The sequence below is a fragment of the Phyllostomus discolor genome, chromosome 7 (assembly GCF_004126475.2).
Source record: "Phyllostomus discolor isolate MPI-MPIP mPhyDis1 chromosome 7, mPhyDis1.pri.v3, whole genome shotgun sequence".
NCBI lineage: Eukaryota > Metazoa > Chordata > Mammalia > Chiroptera > Phyllostomidae > Phyllostomus > Phyllostomus discolor.
The window spans coordinates 139189594-139209429 of record NC_040909.2 but is presented as its reverse complement, the minus strand read 5'-3'; the positions used below and the strand labels follow the sequence as shown (position 1 = coordinate 139209429).

Genomic DNA, 19836 nt, shown 5'->3' with positions numbered 1-19836 from the left:
CTGTGAGAGCACCTGCCGTGTGTCTCCTCCTTGTCCCGCATCACAGGACATGTGATGGAGAGATGTCCTGTGTGGGTCACACCTGTGGGAAGGCCTTCAGCCAGGGCTCACGACCGACTCGGCATCAGAGGAGTCACACTGCAGAGAGGCCCTGCAAGTGCTGTGCATGTGGGAAGGCCTTCAGGGGAAGCTCCCACCTTATCCAACACCAGAAAATTCACAGTGGGAGCAACCTTTCACGTGTAATGAACGTGGGAAAACTTTCCGTTGGAGAGGAACTCTCACGGGTCATGAGAAAATCCACACAACTCACCTTGGGGAGCGCAGTGACTGTGGGGAGCTCTCCTGCACCTGCCGCCATCACTCAGCATCGGGATGCTCGCAGTGCAGCACGCCGGTTCGCTTGATAAGTTCTCCAGTGTCTCACATCAGGAGAGTCATGTCAGCAAGAAAGCCATCACTTTATCACTGTGCTTTTGGAGATTCAGCTCTTAAGGGATTTAACTCTTCCCTAGTGAGCTGCTAATGAAAGACAGGCTGCCCAGCTACATGGTAAAATTTCCAAGGCGACAACCCTCCCTCCAGCTCAAAGGCTGGCCCTCTGCTTGAGTGTGTTACACCCGCGCAATTCACATGCATTTATGCAGGTCCTGCTGCCCTGGTGTCAGCCCTCCTGCCCCCGCAGGCATTTCATTTGGCCACTTGCTATTCTTTCCTCTTCCTCTATTTCAGCTTCAAGAAATGTAACTGGAAAAGAAAACAGAAAAGTAACGGGGATCCTTGCAGTTTTGAGTCTGAGAAAACCACACACCACTGCCATTTTCTTGTTTCATTGTTTCTTTGCTTGTTTGTTTGGGTCTCTTCAAAATGTTTCTGTTCTATTGAGACGGATATGGTAACTTTAACCTCAAAAGTCAGGTGACCCACACCGGAGAGCACCTCATGAGTATAAGTATAAGCAACATTTTTTAAGGAATGAGTTGAGGCTCGTATGTAGAATCAAACTCGAGATCCCACCGAGAAGTCAAAGGAAACATGTAAATTGGATTTTTCTGTAATTTGGAAATAAAAGACTCCGTGAATTGTGAGGAAAACGGGCGTAAAGGAGATACATGGGAACACGGGACACAACACACAGGTTCTGTTTTTAAAACCAAGGCGGCGGTTTCTCGGGAGGAGAAGGTGAGCAGCAGGTCCCATCCACAGGGCCCCTGGCACTGAGCAGACGGTGGGGGGACTGGCTGGCCCTTCTGCTGCAGAGGACAGGACTCCAGGTGAGGCAGAGTCACCAGAACCAGGGACTGAACCCACAACCCTCTGTCTATGGGACAGTGCTCCAAAGAACTGAGCCACACTGGCCAGGGCTTGGCTGCATGCTTTGAAGGTGCCTTGAATATTGGCCGGGAGCCAGGCTGTCGTGACTCATGGTACCACAGCCTGTTGGTGCTACGTGTGATAATTAGCACAGAGCAGGCGCCTATTTGGTGCCTCTCGCATTCCAAACCAAGTAAATCAGTTACGCTTGAGAACAGAAGGTCTTGAATTTCCTCCGTGGATGGAAAGAACCTTCTGGAGGAAAGTGAGACCAGTGCCTGCAGACACACAGCAGCCCACCATGGCACAGGCCTTCATCACCTGAGCCGTCCTGGACACAGGGAGACGACATCAGCCAGGACAGTTTGAAATCCAGGAACCTGAGCTCTGCTCTGTGGACACTGTACCTTTCTAGTAACTCCTTCCAAGGTGTGCCAGAACTGCAGGAGTTTACAGCGGAGACTAGAGGCTCGGGGAGATGGGAATGCTGGAGTGGATGGGGGACTTGCTCACCCACCCCGCTCACAGCCCCCCGGAGGGGTCGCACACACTCTTTTCACCCAGGCTTTGAGAGGGGCATTGCGGAGGGGGCACCAATGTCTGCGAAACAGCCACCAGTGGCTGTTTCCTGCAGGCTGTCATGAAAACGGGTCCATAACTCAGTAGTAGCAGGCAACCCTTCAAAGGCAAAAGCTGTACATCGTCGAAGGCCCAGCCCCAGAATGGTAATCAGGAGAGTGGCGACAGACATTCTGCCCCTGAATAATGCTGATGGCGTCTGTAGGGTGAAATAGGTAGACAGCCTGCTCTGGTCTTTCTCAGTGCAAGTGAAAAGCCATTAAATCTGCTAAAGAGACACCTGGACCTTATGAAAGAAGAGGCCAGATTCCCCATGAGGAAAGATTCTGATACTCTCCAAAAAAACCACAAAAAACAAAAAACAATATATTTTTCCCCTTCCATACATGGAATGTCAGAGGACAGGAAATACACTTTTCAGGGATGAGGAAATACAAATTAGCTCAGAAAGAAAAAAATCTCTGAAGTTACTCCTTGCACTGGAATAGCAGACGCAGCTAAAACCAGCTTCAAATTTACTAGGAGGCAATATTTCTCCTAAACAGATGTGCCACTGTAAAATGTCGACATTTCGCCTCTCTGCTTTCCTGCGGAGGAACTTGGTTTTCTAATGTCACAGACCAGCGATTTTCAAACTTTTTCATCTCATGGCACACACAAACTATTACTAAAAATATATTTTTTTGCTCACCTGACAGAAAAATAGGTATAATTTTGAGTCGTTCACACCGGACATTGTGTTGGCTGTTGTCCTTTGTTTATTTGACAATATAAGGGAAAAGGGGTGATCGAACTGACTAAGGCACTGACTAGTCAGGCATTGCATGTCTTTTTTCCCCTTTGGTAATGATTTTATGTATTTATTTTTAGATGAGAAGAGAGGGAGAGAAACATCAATGTGCCGTTGCCTTTGGCGCGCCCCTCACTGGGGACCCTCTCGCAACCCAGGGATGTGCCCGACTGGGAATCCAAGCCGCGACCCTTGGCTTCGCAGGCCGGCGCTCAGTCCACTGAGCCACACCAGCCAGGACTGCTGGTGTTGTATGTCTTAAAAGCCGCAGCGGCACACCTTGAAAATCGCTCTCCTGCACTAACGGAACTGTGTTAGACGTTGCATCAAGAATGAAACGCCCATTTTTACTCCTTGGACACGAAGAAGCAGCCTTAATTAAAGCTGCCCCCGAGGAGCGATGGGGACCGCATTCCACGTCCCGGGAGGTGAGCCCGGCTCTACCTCACAGTGCAGCGCTGATGCGCACCCGTGGCTTCAGGCGGGTCTCACCTGCCTGCATGCTTCCGCGCAGTCCTGCAACCGCTGTTACTTTGGCGAGGCACCCGCGGTCCCCGTCCCCCTCGTGGCAATGGCTCCACACCCCTGACTGCCGGACTACATCCAGGCTTGTTCCTGCAGACGGGGCGGGGTGAGCTTGGTCTCGCTCTGAAGTGTTGTTAATTCGAAACGCGGCTGTTCACCAGTCAGAGTAGGAGCTTACAGAGTCTAGTGGTAACAAAGTTGTCGCTCAGGGCCCTGTCACAGTAAGACTGGCGAGAGACACAGGGTTCGGTCGCCTCCAGTTCGCGCCCGGCCGGTCGGGATCCACCCACCCCGCCGCGCCCCGCAGCCGAAGTACGACCTCTGACCGCGACCGACCCCAGCCCTTTGGGGTACGGGACCACGCTCCAACCCACTGAGCCACCTGGCCAGGGCTAACCGGCTGTCTTTTTTATGTTAGTTACACGGACGGGCTCTGCAGCTGCGACCCCGCGGGAACTTGCCTCTGCGGGGAGTGGGGGTCGGACCCACCGAGTCGCAGCTGCCTCCCGCCGCCTAGAGCGGTCACGCGGGCCAGGGCGGGCGGGCCCTCGGAGAGGAAGTTGGGGCGGGACTTCCGGAGTCCGCCTCGGGGCGATCTGCTTGGGCGTCGTGGCTTCGCGTCCTCCCCGGAGCGACCCCGGGGGCGGGGGTTCGCGAGGGTTAAACTTCCACGGTGCCGACCGCGCTCCCGCGTGATGCCCTTGGCCCCGCGGTGGGTGCCAGCCCCGGGCTGTCTAGGGCGGATGGGCAGGGGCCGTGGGAACCGCGGGCGCAGGGGCTAGCGCTGCTCCTCCTGGGTGGGGTCCGAGCCTTGGGGGCTTGGGTGGTGCCCTCGGGAAGGGACACAGTAGTGGCCGACCTGCCCCAGCCCGGGGGCCTGGCACCGGGGGGGCCTGGCGCAGCTGCCACAGCGACGGGACAGGTGTGCGGGGAGTGGCGTCTTGGCGGTGCGGATTCAGGAAAGGTCACGGCAATTAGGCGCGGACGTCGGGCTGTGAGGGGTGGGCTGTCTCGCAGTCCCCCGCTGTCCCGCCTGGAGGCCCCGCCGGCGGCGGATTCGCGCTCAGGGTGGAGAAGGAACCCGGGGCCTTCAGAGTGAGTCTGAGGGGTGGGTCGTGCCCATCCCGTGGGTGCCTGCCGTTGCCTGGTGACTGCTGGGCGCTCCACCTGCCTCTTTTCTCAGCGCCAGGTTGAGCACTAAAGAACGAGAATTTGCTCCCAGGTTCTTTGGCATAATCCAGTTTCTTGAGGTCGTTGCACTGAAGTGCATGTTTTCTTACTGACTGATTTCCTGTCCTTATCTCTTGGAGGCCCCAGTCCTTGCACTTGACCTGTGTCTCAGATCGTCAGCAACGACTCCTATAATTACTTGGCTTCCAGTAGGATACCCTTGGGCCCAAACCTTAATTCCCTATGCAAAGTATGTTTTACATATAGTGTAGCATATCCACAGACCTCAGGTGATCCCATGTGGATGTGGGTGGGAAGGGGCCTTCTCTCTACTACCGATTGGGTCTGTGCCCTCCTGGGCAAGATCCAGAAAAACAAGATCTGAACGACCATAGTTTGTCACACTTTATATTGAAGAGGCAAAGAAAAAGTGTACGTATTCGCTTGTGAAACTTATTCTGGAAGGGGAAATGAGTGGCTGGCTGGGAGATACTTTTTAACTTGAATTTTGAGTCGTATGTCTGTGCCCCTGTTTGGTTACAGCGATGATGATTTCAAGAAATTCAAAGGAAACTGAACTACCCACAGGACTGAGTCTCCCCTCGGGAGCGGGAGAGTGAGGCCGCCCCTCCCCCCAGCCCCGTGGAAGCGCCTCTGCTCTGCTCTGTTGCCACAGGGATGGACACCAGTGGTCTCCCTACTTTACACTGCGTCTGCGCTGCCCACTTGCCACCAGGGCCAGGCCAGCCTTCCCCACGCGGTCCATCTGTTCTGTCTCTCTCCTAACGTAGGAATGTGGCTGGCGCCTCACCTTCAGGAGGCGGCCAAGGCTTCTTGGGTCTGTCTCCCAGTAACCCTGCCTCTGGGCTCTGACCACAGCTCTGCCCCATTTCAACCCCCCCCTTCTTCCACCTTTCTAGCCAGTGTGGCCTAAAGCCTCTTCTGGGCCTAGTTTAAATGCCCCCCAGCCCCAGGGCTGCAGCCCTTCCCTGCTGCCTCTACCCAGCACGCTTGCCCACCTCACCGATGCATTTGCCGTGATGTCTCCCCGCTGAAGTCTGTGAGTGCCACAGTCACTGCTGTGTTTCCACAGCGTCCCCAGGACAGGCCCAGGCATGTGATGGGTGTTTGGGAAGCACTGAAAACACATGTCCAAGGGGAAAAATCCACTCTGGACGGCTAGCTCAGTTAATTAGTTTCGTCCTGGTACTCCAAGGTTGCAGGTTTGATCCCAGGTGAGGGGACATACAAGGAACAGCCCATGAATTCAGAAAAAAGTGGAACGAGTTGATGCTTCTCTCCCCCGCCCGCCCCCTGTGTCTCTTCCCCTTCCTCTCTTTATAAAATCTATAAACATTTTTTAAAAAATCCAGGCCATAGATTGGCAGGCAATGTCTACACTGGGCTTCTGCCAACTTTCCGACCTCATCTTCACCCCTGAAAGGTGGAGGGGTCAGTGGACCTGTCACTGATACTGTGTGGATGAAGCACTGAGGGGTGTATCCCCACTCAAGGGGAGCTGTTGGGGCTGGAGATGAGCCCGGTTTAGGAGTATTCACAGGATAAGGGCTGTTGATGCCACAGGACTGGACCGTCCACCACGGAAGTTGGTGTCGGGGCCCTTCCTCTGCGGTAGTGAAGCCTGGGACACCAACACGAAGAGGGGGATGAAGGGCCTGGGGGGGAACTGCTGGTGCAGGGGGAGGGTGGCCCAGGCGTGGGGATGAGGAGGTCGTCTGTGGATGAGGGTGCAGCTCACACAGGACTGGCCACTAGGTGACCATGGACATGTCCCCAGCACAGGCTGCCTCTGGCTACCCAAACTTTGGAACTGCCGGTCCCCCTGTGAGTGGCTCAGGGGTCCACCTTCAGGACATTGTCAGGAGTGAGGGCTGGGCCCACAGCGGGTGCAGGTTCTGTGGGGCTGCCCTTCTCCTGCTGAGGCAGGCTTGGGTGTTTCCAGGGCATGCCTGCAGGGCCCCATGAACTCCTTACCCTCCGTGTCCCCATGGCTGGCTGACCCTCCTTTCGGGTCTGGATCAGTGGTGGAGGTCCCCTGAGGCTCAGCAGCACTTTCTGCTCAGCCTCAGGCTGCAGGGTGGGGGAAGAAACCCCTTGGGGTGGGGGGGTCCCTGCAGCCAGTCCTGTGCACACTTACCAGTGCCCTTTCTGGCCTGCAGGCCCCAGGCATGCCCAGCCCCAGAGCCCGCCCCAAAGAGGCGGAAATGGATCCCTCAGCTCCTGGACCATCCCCGTGGACCCCTGCAGCCCGTGTGAGCGATGTGCCCGCCGTGACCCGCCCTGCGTCTGCACGGTGTGCTCCGCTCTGCTGTGGCGACGCTGACCAGGGAGCCGCCCCTCAGCACCATCAGCAGCCAGGTACTAGGACTGAATTCTCCCCTGGTGCCCTCATTCTGGGGGAGCTCTGTCCATGTCACCCTGCAGTTACCCCCATTAGTTCATTAGCTGTCTGTGTCATCTTTAGGGGTGGGGTGCCTTGTGGACTGGAGGGGCTGGGGCTGGGCGTCAGAGGGGAAGCTGGCCTGGTCCCTGGAGGCCCTGGTGCCCTGAGTGTGATGCTCTGCTTTCCCCACCTGGCACACGGCTGCCAGCTGAGCCTTGCCCGGCCCGGCCACCCGGAGTGGCCTCCCCTTCCCTCACCTCTGGCCTCATCAGGCCTTGGCTCCCTCTGCCTTCCTTCACCTGCCCCGCTGCATCCATGCCCTTCAGGACCCTCCCAGAGAGTCCTTCCTCAGGCGTCACAGCTCCCTCTCCTGCGCACAGTCTCAGCGGCGCTCAGGCTGCCTGCTCAGCCTTAGCCTTCCCTGCTGGGGTCTGACGGGAGCTGTCGGACAAGAAGACACGTGTGCCCTACAGGGACCTGTTGTTTCACTCAGGACAACTGGGCAGAGTGCCCTTGTCAGAACCGTGTGGCCAGGGAAGGCCGGGCTGGGGGCAGAGAAGGTTGGTGTGGGGCAGTCGTCCGATGTGTGTCACGGGGGCGGGGGGGGGGAAGAGAGACGTAACGAGCTCCCAAGAGGCGGCTCTGAAATAGAGGCCTGCTCCCTGCCCCAGGCAGAGGCCGAGGGTGTGCTGTGCAGAGAGAGGGGAAGGCAGCTCGGACGTTTGCTCCAGAAGACACCCAGGTCAGAGGCCGCTCAAGTTCAAAAAGCCACAGTGTAGAAAATGGTGGAGTAGGCAGCTCCAAACACCTGTTTTCCACATCAATATTTTTTATTATTACTTTTAATTCTTCCCCAAGGATATGTTTATTGATTTTAGAGAGACAGAGGGAGAGAGAGAGCAACATTGATTGGTTGCCTCCCTAACTGCCCCAACCAGGGATCAAACCCACAACCTTTTGGTGTGCGGGACGATGCCTCAACCAACTAAACCACCTGGCCAGGGCCACAGAAATATTTTATAGATATAAGCAGAAACTGTTTCGACCAACTTTGTCAGAATCTGGAAAATACACTTCTTAGCAACCAAGCCAATGCTGAATCAAGGAAAAGACAACTTAAAATGGTAGGAAAGCTCTGTGATGTTTATTTTTTAATGATTATTTATTTTTAGATTTTACTTATTTATTTATTTATTTATGGTGGGGGAGAAACATCGATGTGCAAGAAAAACATCAGTCAGTTGCCTCTCACACACCCACATCCAGGGACCCGAACCACAACCCAGGTATGTGCCCTACTGGGAATTGAACTGACAACTTTTTGGTTTGCGGGCCAGCACTCAACCCACTGAGCCACACCAGCCAGGTCATATTTATTTATTGAATTTTTTTTAGAGGGAGGGAGAGAGAGAAAAACGGAATCTCAGGTGTTCCACTAATTTATGCATTCGCTGGCTGATCCCAGTGTGTGCCTTGCCCAGGGATCAAACCTGCAACTTTGGCGACAAGGACAGTGCTCCATGCAACCCAGCCGCCCGGCCTCTCCCTATTCTTGAGTCACTTTCAGTCACCTGTGCTTTTTCCAGGAATCTATCTTTGTCATCTAGGCCACCCAGTTTGTCGGTGTACAGCTGTTATCAGTGCTCTCATACTCCTTTTTACTTTTGTAGGGTTTGCACTAATGTTCCATTTTCATTTCTGATTTTTCTTGTCTACTCTTTTATTTCAGTCTGAAGGTTAGTCAATTTTGTTCACCTTTTCAAAAACAAAACGTTTCATTTTGTTAGCTCTCTGTTGTTTTTCTACTATTTCAGTGATCTCTGCTTTAATGTTTATCACTGCCTTCCTTCTCCCAGCAGTGGGTATGCTTTGCTCTTTCTGCAGTTCCTGAAGGTGTAAAACTGGGTTACTGACTTGAAATCTTTTTAGATTTTCCCTTTCACATTACCCTCCTTCCATGCCCTAAGCTTTGACATTTTGTGTTTTTGTTTTCATTTGTCTGTAGGTATTATCTAATTTTCTTTGTGACTACTTCCTTGATCCACTGGTTAGGAGTATATTGTTTAATTTCTACATATGTGTGACTTTTCCTGCTATCATTGGTTGGACATTGATGAAACTTTACATCATTTCAGACTCTTAAAATTTACTGAAACTTGTTTTGTGACCTAACATAATCTATGTTGAAGAACGTTCCGTGTGTAGTGGAGAGGAGCGTGTACCTGGTCCTTTGGGTGCAGTGTATGTCTATGAAGCCCAGCTGGTTTGTAGTGCTGTTCCCTATTTCATTATTGATCTTCTGTCCGGGTGTTCTGTCCATGTTTGGAAATGAGGTACTGAAGTCTCCAACTATCATTATAAAACTATTTTTCCTTTCAAATCTGTTTGCTTCATATACTTTAGGGTTCTTTTTTGGTGAGTTTGTTTATAACTTTCTATCTTCTTGAAGAACTGATCTTTTTATCAATATATAATGTTCTTTTCTCTTAAAACAGTTTTTGACTTATTTTACTTGTGTCTGATATTCAGTCACCCCAGCTGTTCTGGTTACAGTTTGCAGGGGATGTCGTTTTTCACTTTTCACTTTATTTCTACTTTTTTTTTTTTAAGATTTTATTTATTTATTTTTAGAGAGGGAAGGGAGGGAGATAGAGAGAGAGAAACATCAATGTGCGGTTGCTGGGGGTTATGGCCTGCAACCCAGGAATGTACCGTGGCTGGGAATTGAACCTGGGACACTTTGGTTCCCAGCCCACGCTCAATCCACTGAGCTATGCCAGCCAGGGCTCATATTTTTACTTTTTTAATAAAAGGTTTTATTTGTGTTTACAGAGAGAGTAAAGGAGGGAGAAAGAGGGAGAGAAACATCAGTGTGTGGTTGCCTCTCACGCGCCCCCTGCTGGGGACCTGGCCCACAACCCAGGCATGTGCCCTGACTGGAAATCGAAACAGCTTTTGGTTCGCAGGCCGGCACTCAGCCTGCTGAGCCACACCAGCCGGGGCTCGCCTTTCACTTCAAGCTCACTTGTGTCACTGGATCTAAAGCCCATCATTAGACAGCATATGTCGTAGGATTATCTTTAAAAAAACAAAACAAAACAAACCTATTCCAGCAATAAATGCCTTTTGACAGGAGTTTAAACCCCTTACCGTTTATGTCCCTCATTTTCTCTGTAACTGTCTTCTTTTGTGTTTAGTTTATTTTTTGTAGTGCACCATCTAGATTTTCTTCTTCTTTTGCGTTTATTTTATAAACATTTTCTTAGGGGGGGTTACAGTTAACATCCTCACATCCCAAAGCAGTCATTTTGTTCCTCCTTCTGTGGCTTGTCCCCCCCACCCCAGGCTTTACTGGGATACAGCTGACATAGGACATGGTGTGAGTTAAGGTGAGCCATGACATGGTTTGAGGTATGTACATGTTGCAAATGATCATCACCATAAGTTCAGTTAACACATCCATCACCTCACAAGGTTACCGTGTTTTTGATGCGGTGATTAAGATCTACTCTCTTAGCCATTTTCAGGTGTACAGTGCAGTGTTGTTAACTCCAGTCACCATGCTTGTATCAGATCCCAGAGTAAAATGGTTACGTTCGAATTGACACTAACTTAGCTACAATAGCACACAAAACTTCCACTTCCATACGGCTCTGTCACCCTCTTTGTGCTGTTGGTGTCACAGATGCATCTTCTACTTTGTGTTCAAAAACAGAGTTGTATAGCACTGGCTGGGCAGCTCAGCTGGTTAGAGCATCATCCTGACACACCAAGGTTATGGGGTTCGATCCCAGGTCAGAGCACGTACAAGAATCAACCACTGAATGTGTAAGTGGAACAAGAAAGTGTTTCTCTCTCTCTCTCACCTTATCCTTTTCTCCCTTCCTCTGTCTAAAATTAATAAATAAAAGTCTTTTTAAAAATTTATAATTATTTTACGCATTTGTCTTTTAAATCATGTAGGAAATAGAAAGTGGAATTATAAACCAAAAATGCAATAGCACCAGCTTTTGTGCATGCCTGTGCAGTCACCTCCACCAGAGACCTTCCTCTCCTGACACGGCCCTCGGCCCTTGGCCCTGCACGCAGGGCTGCCTGCGGAACTTCCTGAAGGGCGGGTCTATCAGCAGTAAACTTCCTCATCCTTTATCTGGAATGTCTTCATTCCTCCCCTATGTTTAAAAAATTATTTCAAAGAGAAAAGTTGGAGTGAGGAGAAAGAGAGGAACATTGACCCAAGGTTGTGGGTTTGATCCCGGTCAGAACACATGCAGGAATCAACCGATGAATGCACAGATAAGTGGAACAATAAATCAGTGTTTGGTTTTCTTTGTTTCTCTCTCTCTCTCCACTCTCCTTCCCCACCTTCCTCTCTCTCTAAAGTCCATAAAATTTTTTTAATGAAAAAAAGGTAGAAAAAACAAATAGACCCTAACAATAAAATATTGAATCAACAATTTAAAAACTTCCTAACCAAGGAAAGGTCAGGACCAAACAGCTTTACTGGTTAGTTCTACTGAACATTTAAGGAAGAATTAATACCAGTTTTTTTTTTTTCACAGTCTTCCAAATACTGGAAGAGAAAGAAGAGCCAAATAAAGCCATCACAAGAAAATTCATATCAAGATCTTTTATGGCTATAAAACTCTCAAAAAAACATGAGCAAATTAAACTCAGCAGTATAGTATTATATCCCCATGTTCACCCTTTGCAGGGTGGTTCATCATAGGAAAACCTGTCACACCCTGGCTGGTGTGGCTCAGTGGGTTGAACCCAGGCCTGCAAACCAAAGGGTCAATGGTTCAATTCCAAGTCAGGGCACATGCCTGGGTTGCAGGCCAGGTCCCCAGTAGGGGGTGTGCGAGATGTTTTCTTCCCCCTTTCTCCCTTCCCCTGTAAAAAATAAATAAATAAATCGTTTAAAAAAAAAAAAACCACGGCTAACATTAGACACAGCAGTAAAAGCGTAAAAGCTCATCCACCAAGATCAGGAAAACACACCTGCTTTCCATGCGGCTTGTCAGCCTTGTACTGGAGGTTCTAACCAGAGCAACAGGCAAAAAGAAATGAAAGGTATTTGCATCTGCAAGGAAAAAGTAAAACTGTCGCTGTGACAGGAGTGGCTCACTTGGTTGGGAGTCCTTCCAGAAAGCAAAAGGTCGCCGGGTCAACGCACAGTCGGGGCATTCAGTGCCCGGGTTGCGGGCTCAGTCCTCGGACTGGGGGTGTGAGAGGCAGCCGGTCGGTGTTTCTCTCACATCAGTGCTTCTCCCCCTCTTTCTCCTTCCCTTCCCCATCTCTAGAGGGAATAAATAAACCTTTTAAAAAAGTTCGTGTGTAGTTACCTACAGGGACCCCAGACGACCAAAACAATCTCAGAAGAAGAAAGTCCGAGGACGTGCACTTCCCCATTTCTCAACCAACCACAGAACCGCGGTGACGAAAGCAGGTCGGCACCGGCATCAGGACAGACACACGAGTGGGAAGGAACTGGGGGCCTGGAACAGACCCACACATCTGTGGCCAGCTGATGTTCAGCAGGGCGCCACGGCCACTCAGTGAGGAGAGCGCAAGTTCCACCAGATGGTGCTGGGACAAGTGGGCTTCCACATGCGAAGGAATGAACTTGGACCCCTATCCCGTCTGAATGCAGAACTGACTCAAAACAGCCCAACAACCTAAATATAAGAACTAAAGTCATGGAGGGGAGGGAGAAAAAAAGGGGAAAAAAGAAATAAAATCATAAGTCTTGTAAGAAAATGGGTAAATTGCATAATGTCGGGTTTGGCACTGGGTTCTTAGATACAACACCTAGACCATGAGAAACAGCAACAACTGAAAGACATAGGTAAACTGAACTTCATCATCATTTTACAGTTGTGGGCACTAAAGGACGTCGAGAAAGTAAAAACACCCTAAGAAGGGAAGAAAATCTGCAAGTTGTGTATCTGGCGAGGGTCTAATACCCAGAATCTGTAAAGAACTCTTAATGATCCAACAGCAAAAGACAAACAGCCCAGTTTAAAAGTGAGCAAAGGACCCGAGTAAACATTTCTCCAAAGAAAGGATAGAAGCGGCTAACAAACAAGTGGGAAGAGGCTCCGATTCGGTAGCCGTTTGGGAAACGCAAATCAAGACTGCAGTGAGATGACCCCTTCACACCCACTGGGTGGGTGTAATAAGGAAGTTAATAAGTAGCAAGTGTTTCCAGCGTGTGGCGAAGTCGGAGCCCTGGCACACTGCTGGTAGGAGTGTAAAATGGTGCGGCTACTGCAGGGTAATCTGGCAGTTTCTCAGAAGATTAAACAGAGCATCACCGTACGACCCAGGAAGCCCACAGCCAGACACAGACCCGCAGAGCTGACGACGGGCGTCGGCGCAAGGACGCGGGCGTGCTCGTAGCAGCACTGCTCACACGCGCCCAGCGGGGCGAGCAGGCCAGATGCGCGTGCTGTGGAGTACGGCGGCCCCCCTTGCCCATGGAGGATATGATCCAAGACCCCCCAGTGGATGCCTGAAACTGTAGTACTGACCCTGTGTACTAAGGGGGATCCAAGACCCCGGAATTTATTTATAAAAACTCGTGTATTTATTTGTACATGTGTAAACTTCCGTCACGTCCAAAGCCCTCTCCATTTGATGCAATACCCCCATCGAGACGTTATTTCTGCTACTCACAAGTTTTTGAACTCATTGATTTTGAGGCCTTTTAGTGCTTCTGCAGTTTTTTGTTTCATCTCTTCCACACTGGCAACACATTTCACTTTTGAGGTCTTTTCTCATCTAGGGAAACAAACAAAAAAACATTTAGGGTGAGAGCAGGTGAATAGGGAGGGTGGGGCATGGGGGTCATGCCATTTTTGGTCAAAAACTGCTGAACACTCAGAATGGTGTAGAGAGGTGTGCTCCTCAATCACCCATCATCAAATGGGCAAACACATTGAAAGAACCCCCCCCCCCCAAAAAAAATCACTAAAGCTGAACGCAGCCTCTCACAACAAGGCCAGCTGTTGCCCTGATGCAGATGGGTTCGTAGAACACTCACCTGGTGGGGGAAGCCTGCACTACAAGGGGCCCGCCCTCCAGAAGGTAATTCCGGGGTTTTGGGGGTCCTCCTTGTATACTACTTTTTTTCTATACATACAGTTTCCTTTTTTTTTTTTTTTTAAGACCATGAGGTTCTCTTTGGCACACGTTAAGTGTCAGCACTGCTGCTCTCTGCGCTTTGGGGCCGTCACTAAGTAAAATAAAGGTGACCTGAACACAGGCACTGCGATACTGCCGCAAGCGATCTGGTCACTGAGATGGTCCCCAAGTAGCTTCCGGGTGGGTGGAGTGTGCACTCAGGTGTGCTGGACAAAGGGACGATTCACCGCCCTTGGTGGGATGGAGCAGGATTTCATCGCGCTACCGAGTGTGCAATTTAAAACCTAACTTGTTTACTTCTGGGATTCTCCATTGAATGTTTTCAGACCACAGTTGCCCACGGGTAAGTGAAACTGCAGAAAGTGACAGTGGGTAAGGGAGGACCACTGCAGTGCTCAGCCATGAAGCAGGAAGAAGCACCAGTACATGTGACGGTGTGGCCGGACCTGCAAAACATGAGGCTGAGGGAAGAGTCCAGCCACACAAAGTCACATACGTGGTGCCGCTCACCTGAGACATCAGAAACATGTAAATTCTCAGTGGCAGAACGCAGACCAGCGGTTGCCAGGACCTGGCCCCGGGGGTGGGGGAGATGCGGAGGCAGTCAAGTCCAGCCAGGGCCTCACTCTGGGGTGATGAGGATGTTCTGGAACCGTGCAGAGGCGGTGCCTGCGCACCGCTGCAAATGGGCCAAATGAATCACTCAGTTCAGACAGACACTTACGTCTGTGAACTTCACCTCCATAAATTAGGAAGATGCGGACGGAAGCCACTGTGGGAGATGGGGGACAGGTGGGGCCTCACCTCCCACGTGTGGGACCGTCAGGCGGCGGGTGAGGCCCCGGTGGGTCGTGCTTGTGCCGCCAGCAGCAGCCGGCACAGCCCAGGCTCGTGTGGCGCCCAGGAGGCTGTGGCCCTGATGTGGACTTCGCTGTTCTTCACAGACCCCGAGGCGACGACCACGAAGAACTTGAGTGGTTTTGTGGGGAACGCTGGTGGGTTTGCCGGCTGCTGGGAGGACTCAGCCCTCACCCTCTCCTCCGGCCGTCAGGCCTGCAGGCCGCATGGCACTGTGAGCCACTGCGTTTGCTTTCCAGGCATTCCTTTGCTTTAAACCCACATTTTACTTGTTTGGGGTTTTTTTACAAAAAGATTTTCTTAAGGGAAATGACGTTTCTAATTCTATAGTTCCTTTAAAAATAATGCCCAGGCCAGTGTGGCTCAGCAGATTGGGTGTCGTCACGTAAACCAAAAGGTCACTGGTTTGATTCCTGGTCGATTCCATGCCTGGGTTGTGGGCCAGGTTCCCAGTCAGGGCATGTATGGAGGGCAGCCAATGGATGTTTGTCTTGCTTTCTCCCTCCCTTCCCCTCTCTCTAAAAAAAAAAAAAAAAAAAGTGAAACTTCAATTGGTTTGTCCAACAGTTCTTATGTTACAGAGAATCAAATTTAACAAATCCAAAGGGTCCTCTCACAATCCTTACCCACAGGACTCACTTCTGTTTTCTACCTCAAAGACTTCCAGGGCACCAGGGCCTCGTGTCCGAACCCGGATTCCCACTGCCACCATTGCCCGAGCCACACCGTGACCTTGTCTCCATCAGGTCAGCACACTGTGGCCCGCAGGCCAGATCCAGCCAGTCAGTGGTTTCTTATGCCCGGCAAGCAAGGAGCAGTTTCCAAGTTTTAACAGTTGTAACAAAGCAGACCACACAATAGGGACCACACAGCCATGAAGCCTAAAATGGATTCTCCCTGGTCCTTTACAGAAAAGCTCTGCCCGCCCCTGGGTCAGTTACTGGGGGCAGTGGGGGTGCCGTGGGCCCTGGGCCATTCAGGCAGCTTCATGTGGCCCCTGCTGTGTCCTCCTCCTGTTACTCCTGGGACCCGGCAGCAAGTGGACATTCCCTGCACATCCCGGGGCCAGGGTTCCCACCCTGCATAGTGTGTCTGGACCACAAGTCGGGTGACAAGTGTGAGCTTGCAACCAGATGCATGGCTGAGGTGGGAGTCAAGCTGAGCCTGTGGCCCAGCCAGGTCCGTGTTGAGAACAGCAGCAACCACATCAGGCAGGGAGACAGTCCTGCTGTGGCAGATTCTTGCAGTTCTAGGTGGTCTTGGCCAGAACTGAGGGGCAGGTTGGAGGGTGATGGGCCCAAGGAGGCTGGGAGGTAGAGGGTACCCTTTACCTGTCCACTTGGCACCACTGACTGGCCAGACAAGGGGTCGCCCAGTCCCAGGACATGGTCTGGGCTGCACAGGACCCTCTGTGGGGGGTGTTCCACATAAGGCAAAGGGTGGTGTATCTGCCCTGCTCAGGAGATGTCGGGAGCAGTGTTGGGGGGTGGGGGCACTGGGAGCATGGACTGCTGTGTTGTCAGCAGGCCACCCGTGAGCAGGAGGGGAAGGTGGGAGGGAGGGCAGGCAGGAGCAGACGGCAGCAGCACGGCCCAGGTGTCACAGTGTGAATGAGACACGGGGGAACGGGGGTTTCTTTGTTCTTCCAGGCGTGAGGAGACAAGGGGAGGTGCCAGAGCCATTCGGTATGACAGGGAACTCTCAGAAAGATGGGCCCAGTCTCTTAAGTGTTGCACCAGGGCAAGAACTGTTCGTCTGACCCCAGACGTGCAGGCTGTAGAAGGTAAAGGTGGCTTCGGCAGGTCTCTGAAGGCCTGTGTTGAACAGGACAGAACCTGACACTGATCCGACGTCCCCACCACCCAGGTGGAGCCCACTTTGCTTCTCTAGGCCCACCTCCTGCCTCGGTCACTCCCACAGTGAGGCCCAAGAGCCCTTAGTTGGCACTGAGCAAACACAGATGGCCCAAGAAGCTGACAGCATGCACCATGGAAAAAAGGCCTGGAAGAACCCACACAGGGCGTCGTCACGTTTACTTCTGGGGGTGGGGTGGCACCTGGGTTTGGGACACACGGCGAGGTGCAGTCGACAGGCCTTGCCAACAAACTGCCGTGGGTGAGAGGAAGGGCAGTCAAGGGGCGCCTGGGACTTCGGCCTGCCTGGCAGGTAGACGGCAGACAACTTCCCGAGGTGTGGAGGGGGGGCAGAGAGCTAAAGGTTGGCCAGTCTTCTGTTGCCGTGCTGCCTTGTCCCCTCGGAGCTTCCCTGGCCCCCTCTGGGGGACAAGAGATGGGGACTTGTACCCCCAGTGGGTCCCACACTCCCAGATTTGCTGTCTTCACTTCCCTGTTTCTTCCAAGTGGGACTTTCTGTTTGTCATTTCAGATCGCAACACGAGGGCTGAGGGCAAGGAGTTTCTTCAGAAGGAAGACGTTTCTGCGGGTTTAGACTCACAGTCAGAAATATCAGAAAACTGTACCAGTGATGTTTCCCTGGCACCTGAGCTCGGAGAACTCTGCGATGACACGTTAGAAAGAGACTGGGGTGTCCCCGACGACATGAGACAGGGGCCGTCCCTCTGCCCAGAGGAGGACTTCACACAGGTGGCAGCGCTCCTCGACAGCCCCTTAGGAGAGAGAGAGCTGGGCCGTGGTGATTTCGAGAGAAGCTCCAGTCGGAGCCCAGACCCAGTGGCATGTCCGGGAACTTCTGTGGAAGAGAGTCCACCTCCTTACACGTGTGGCCAAAGCTTCCAAGAGGGTGCAGATCTCACCAGCCAGGAAGGGCTCCCCACAGCTGAAAGCACCTTCATATGTAACGAATGTGGAAAAACCTTCAGCCAGAATTCAGTCCTCCGAAATCATCAGTGGTCTCCTGTGCACGAGCCCTCCTGGTGCAGCGAGTGTGGCAAAGCCTCCCATGCACACTCGGACCTGCTCCGGCCTCAGGTCACCCACGGTGGAGAGAAGCCTTATGTTTGCGGTGACTGTGGAAAAGCCTTCAGCCAGAACTCCAGCCTCAAGAAGCACCAGAAGTCTCACATGAGCACGAAGCCCCACGAGTGCAGTGAGTGTGGGAAGGCCTTCAGGCGGAGCTCCAACCTCATCCAGCACCAGAGAATCCACTCTGGGGAGAAGCCGTACGTGTGCGCGGACTGTGGGAAGGCCTTCAGGCGGAGCTCCAACCTCGTCAAACACTGCAGGACCCACACAGGCGAGAAGCCTTTCGAGTGTCACGAGTGTGGGAAGGCCTTCAGCCAGAGCTCACACTTGAGGAAGCACCAGCGAGTTCACACTGGAGAGAGGCCTTACGAGTGCAGTGAGTGTGGCAAACCCTTCAGCCGGGTCTCCAACCTCATTAAGCATCACCGCGTGCACACAGGAGAGAAGCCCTATAAATGCAGCGACTGTGGGAAGGCCTTCAGTCAGAGCTCAAGCCTGGTTCAGCATCGGAGGATTCATACTGGAGAGAAGCCTCACGTGTGTGACGTGTGCGGAAAAGCCTTCAGTTACAGCTCAGTGCTCAGAAAGCACCAGATAATCCACACGGGAGAGAAGCCCTACGAGTGCGGCGTCTGCGGGAAGGCCTTCAGCCACAGCTCAGCCCTCATTCAGCACCAGGGCGTGCACACGGGCGACAAGCCCTACGAGTGTCGGGAGTGTGGGAAGACGTTTGGCCGCAGCTCCAACCTCATCTTGCACCAGCGAGTTCACACCGGAGAGAAGCCCTACGAATGTACCGAGTGTGGGAAAACCTTCAGCCAGAGTTCAACTCTCATTCAGCATCAGAGAATCCATAACGGCTTGAAACCCCACGAGTGTAACCAGTGCGGTAAAGCCTTCAACCGAAGCTCAAACCTCATCCACCACCAGAAAGTTCACACTGGAGAGAAGCCATACACATGCACCGAGTGCGGTAAGGGCTTCAGCCAGAGCTCACACCTCATTCAGCATCAGATCATCCACACCGGGGAGAGGCCCTACAAGTGCACCGAGTGTGGGAAGTCCTTCAGTCAGCGCTCAGTCCTCATCCAGCACCAGAGGGTCCACACTGGGGTGAAGCCCTATGACTGCGCCGCATGCGGGAAGGCCTTCAGCCAGCGCTCGAAGTTGCTCAAGCACCAGCGGACCCACACCAGGGACTGAGAGCGGGCGAGGCGGCCCTCTGACCCCCGCTTCTCAGTGGGGCTCGCCCCCTGCCCTCCTCCCACAACCTGCTGTTCACACAGCCTGGGACCCCCCTTGGGGGGGCAGGTCACAGCCCCTCCCTCCTGCCCTTGCACCCACCTCACGTGACCTCGTTTCTCTCTGGTTTTTCCGTTTCGTTGTGAGACTGCCACGTTTGTCAGGAGAGGACACAGAGACTGCATATTTATGAATGGCGTTTATTGCTGTAATCACACATAACCGAAAGAGTAAACTGACGTTTGCTTCCAGACAACAGTCCTTCTGCTCGGTGGCTCGTGTCCTGTGCACGTGGAACCAGGTGGAGAGTCGGGTCCGACTGCCGCCGCCCTCCCCGTGTGGGGACCTGTGTGGCGCGCACTCCACAGCGCCGGCCCCTTGCTTGGGCCCCGCGGCAGTCCGACGCCATCCCTCCTCCTCCTCCTCCTCGCAGCCCGCGGAGACTTGGGTCCCCGCTCGGGGTGCTGCACAATGGCAGGGGGCTGTTTCCCAGCCTCCACTCCCTGCCTTACGGTCCTGGCTGTTGGCCCCACAGAGGACAGCTTTCTCTGTGTTCCCCTCATCCCTGGTTCTCCCTGCAAGCTCCCAGGTGTGTGTGGGGGGTGGGGGGATTCCAGGTCCATTCCTCACCCAACGTTTATGGAGCACCTGCTAGGTGCCCCCAGAAGGTGGGAATTAGCCCGCCTCAGTTCCCCAGAGCTGTGCCCAGGCTCCCTGGCAGGGTCAGCTCAGTCCACCAGCACCACTTCTGCCACCAGGAGCCCCCGGTCAGCAGCCAGCAGGTCTCACCTGGGGTGTCGAAGCGGGGTGGGTGGATAGGCCCCTCCTGCACTGTCCAGGAGGAGATGGACAGGTGTAGTCAGGTG

At 52.8% G+C, this 19836-nt stretch overlaps 1 protein-coding gene and 1 long non-coding RNA gene across 5 annotated transcripts; one reads left to right on the top strand and one right to left on the bottom strand.

Moving 5' to 3' along the window:
- Positions 1-442: 442 nt before the first annotated feature.
- Positions 443-3549, bottom strand: LOC118501839. Its single transcript, XR_004904502.1, has 2 exons — positions 3128-3549; positions 443-747 (listed from the first exon to the last, which is right to left on the bottom strand). It is a non-coding gene; the product is annotated as an uncharacterized LOC118501839 (long non-coding RNA).
- Positions 3550-3776: 227 nt separating this feature from the next.
- On the top strand, positions 3777-19236 carry ZNF16 (zinc finger protein 16). 4 transcript variants are annotated; one of them, XM_036031598.1, is made up of 5 exons: positions 3784-3920; positions 5472-5613; positions 6559-6757; positions 15446-15532; positions 17172-19020. In XM_036031598.1, the coding sequence occupies exons 3-5, from the start codon at positions 6568-6570 to the stop codon at positions 18929-18931; spliced, it is 2037 nt and encodes a 678-aa protein (XP_035887491.1). In that variant the 5' UTR covers positions 3784-3920; positions 5472-5613; positions 6559-6567; the 3' UTR covers positions 18932-19020. The 4 variants fall into 4 exon arrangements, 3 of the variants coding, with proteins under 3 accessions (XP_035887489.1, XP_035887491.1, XP_028389818.1); XR_004904497.1 differs by lacking the exons at positions 5472-5613; positions 17172-19020 and adding an exon at positions 16436-16791 and having other exon boundaries at positions 3777-3920; XM_036031596.1 differs by lacking the exon at positions 5472-5613 and having other exon boundaries at positions 3781-3920.
- Positions 19237-19836: the final 600 nt, after the last annotated feature.

What these genes read in the sequence shown, in the direction of transcription:
- ZNF16 (XM_036031596.1), top strand. Translation starts at nt 6,568, where the DNA reads ATGCCCAGCCCCAGAGCCCGCCCCAAAGAGGCGGAAATGGATCCCTCA. An exon ending in TCAGCACCATCAGCAGCCAG is followed by an intron (nt 6,758 to 15,445) that starts GTACTAGGACTG and finishes TCTACCTCAAAG; the next exon opens with ACTTCCAGGGCACCAGGGCC. An exon ending in CGTGACCTTGTCTCCATCAG is followed by an intron (nt 15,533 to 17,171) that starts GTCAGCACACTG and finishes TTGTCATTTCAG; the next exon opens with ATCGCAACACGAGGGCTGAG.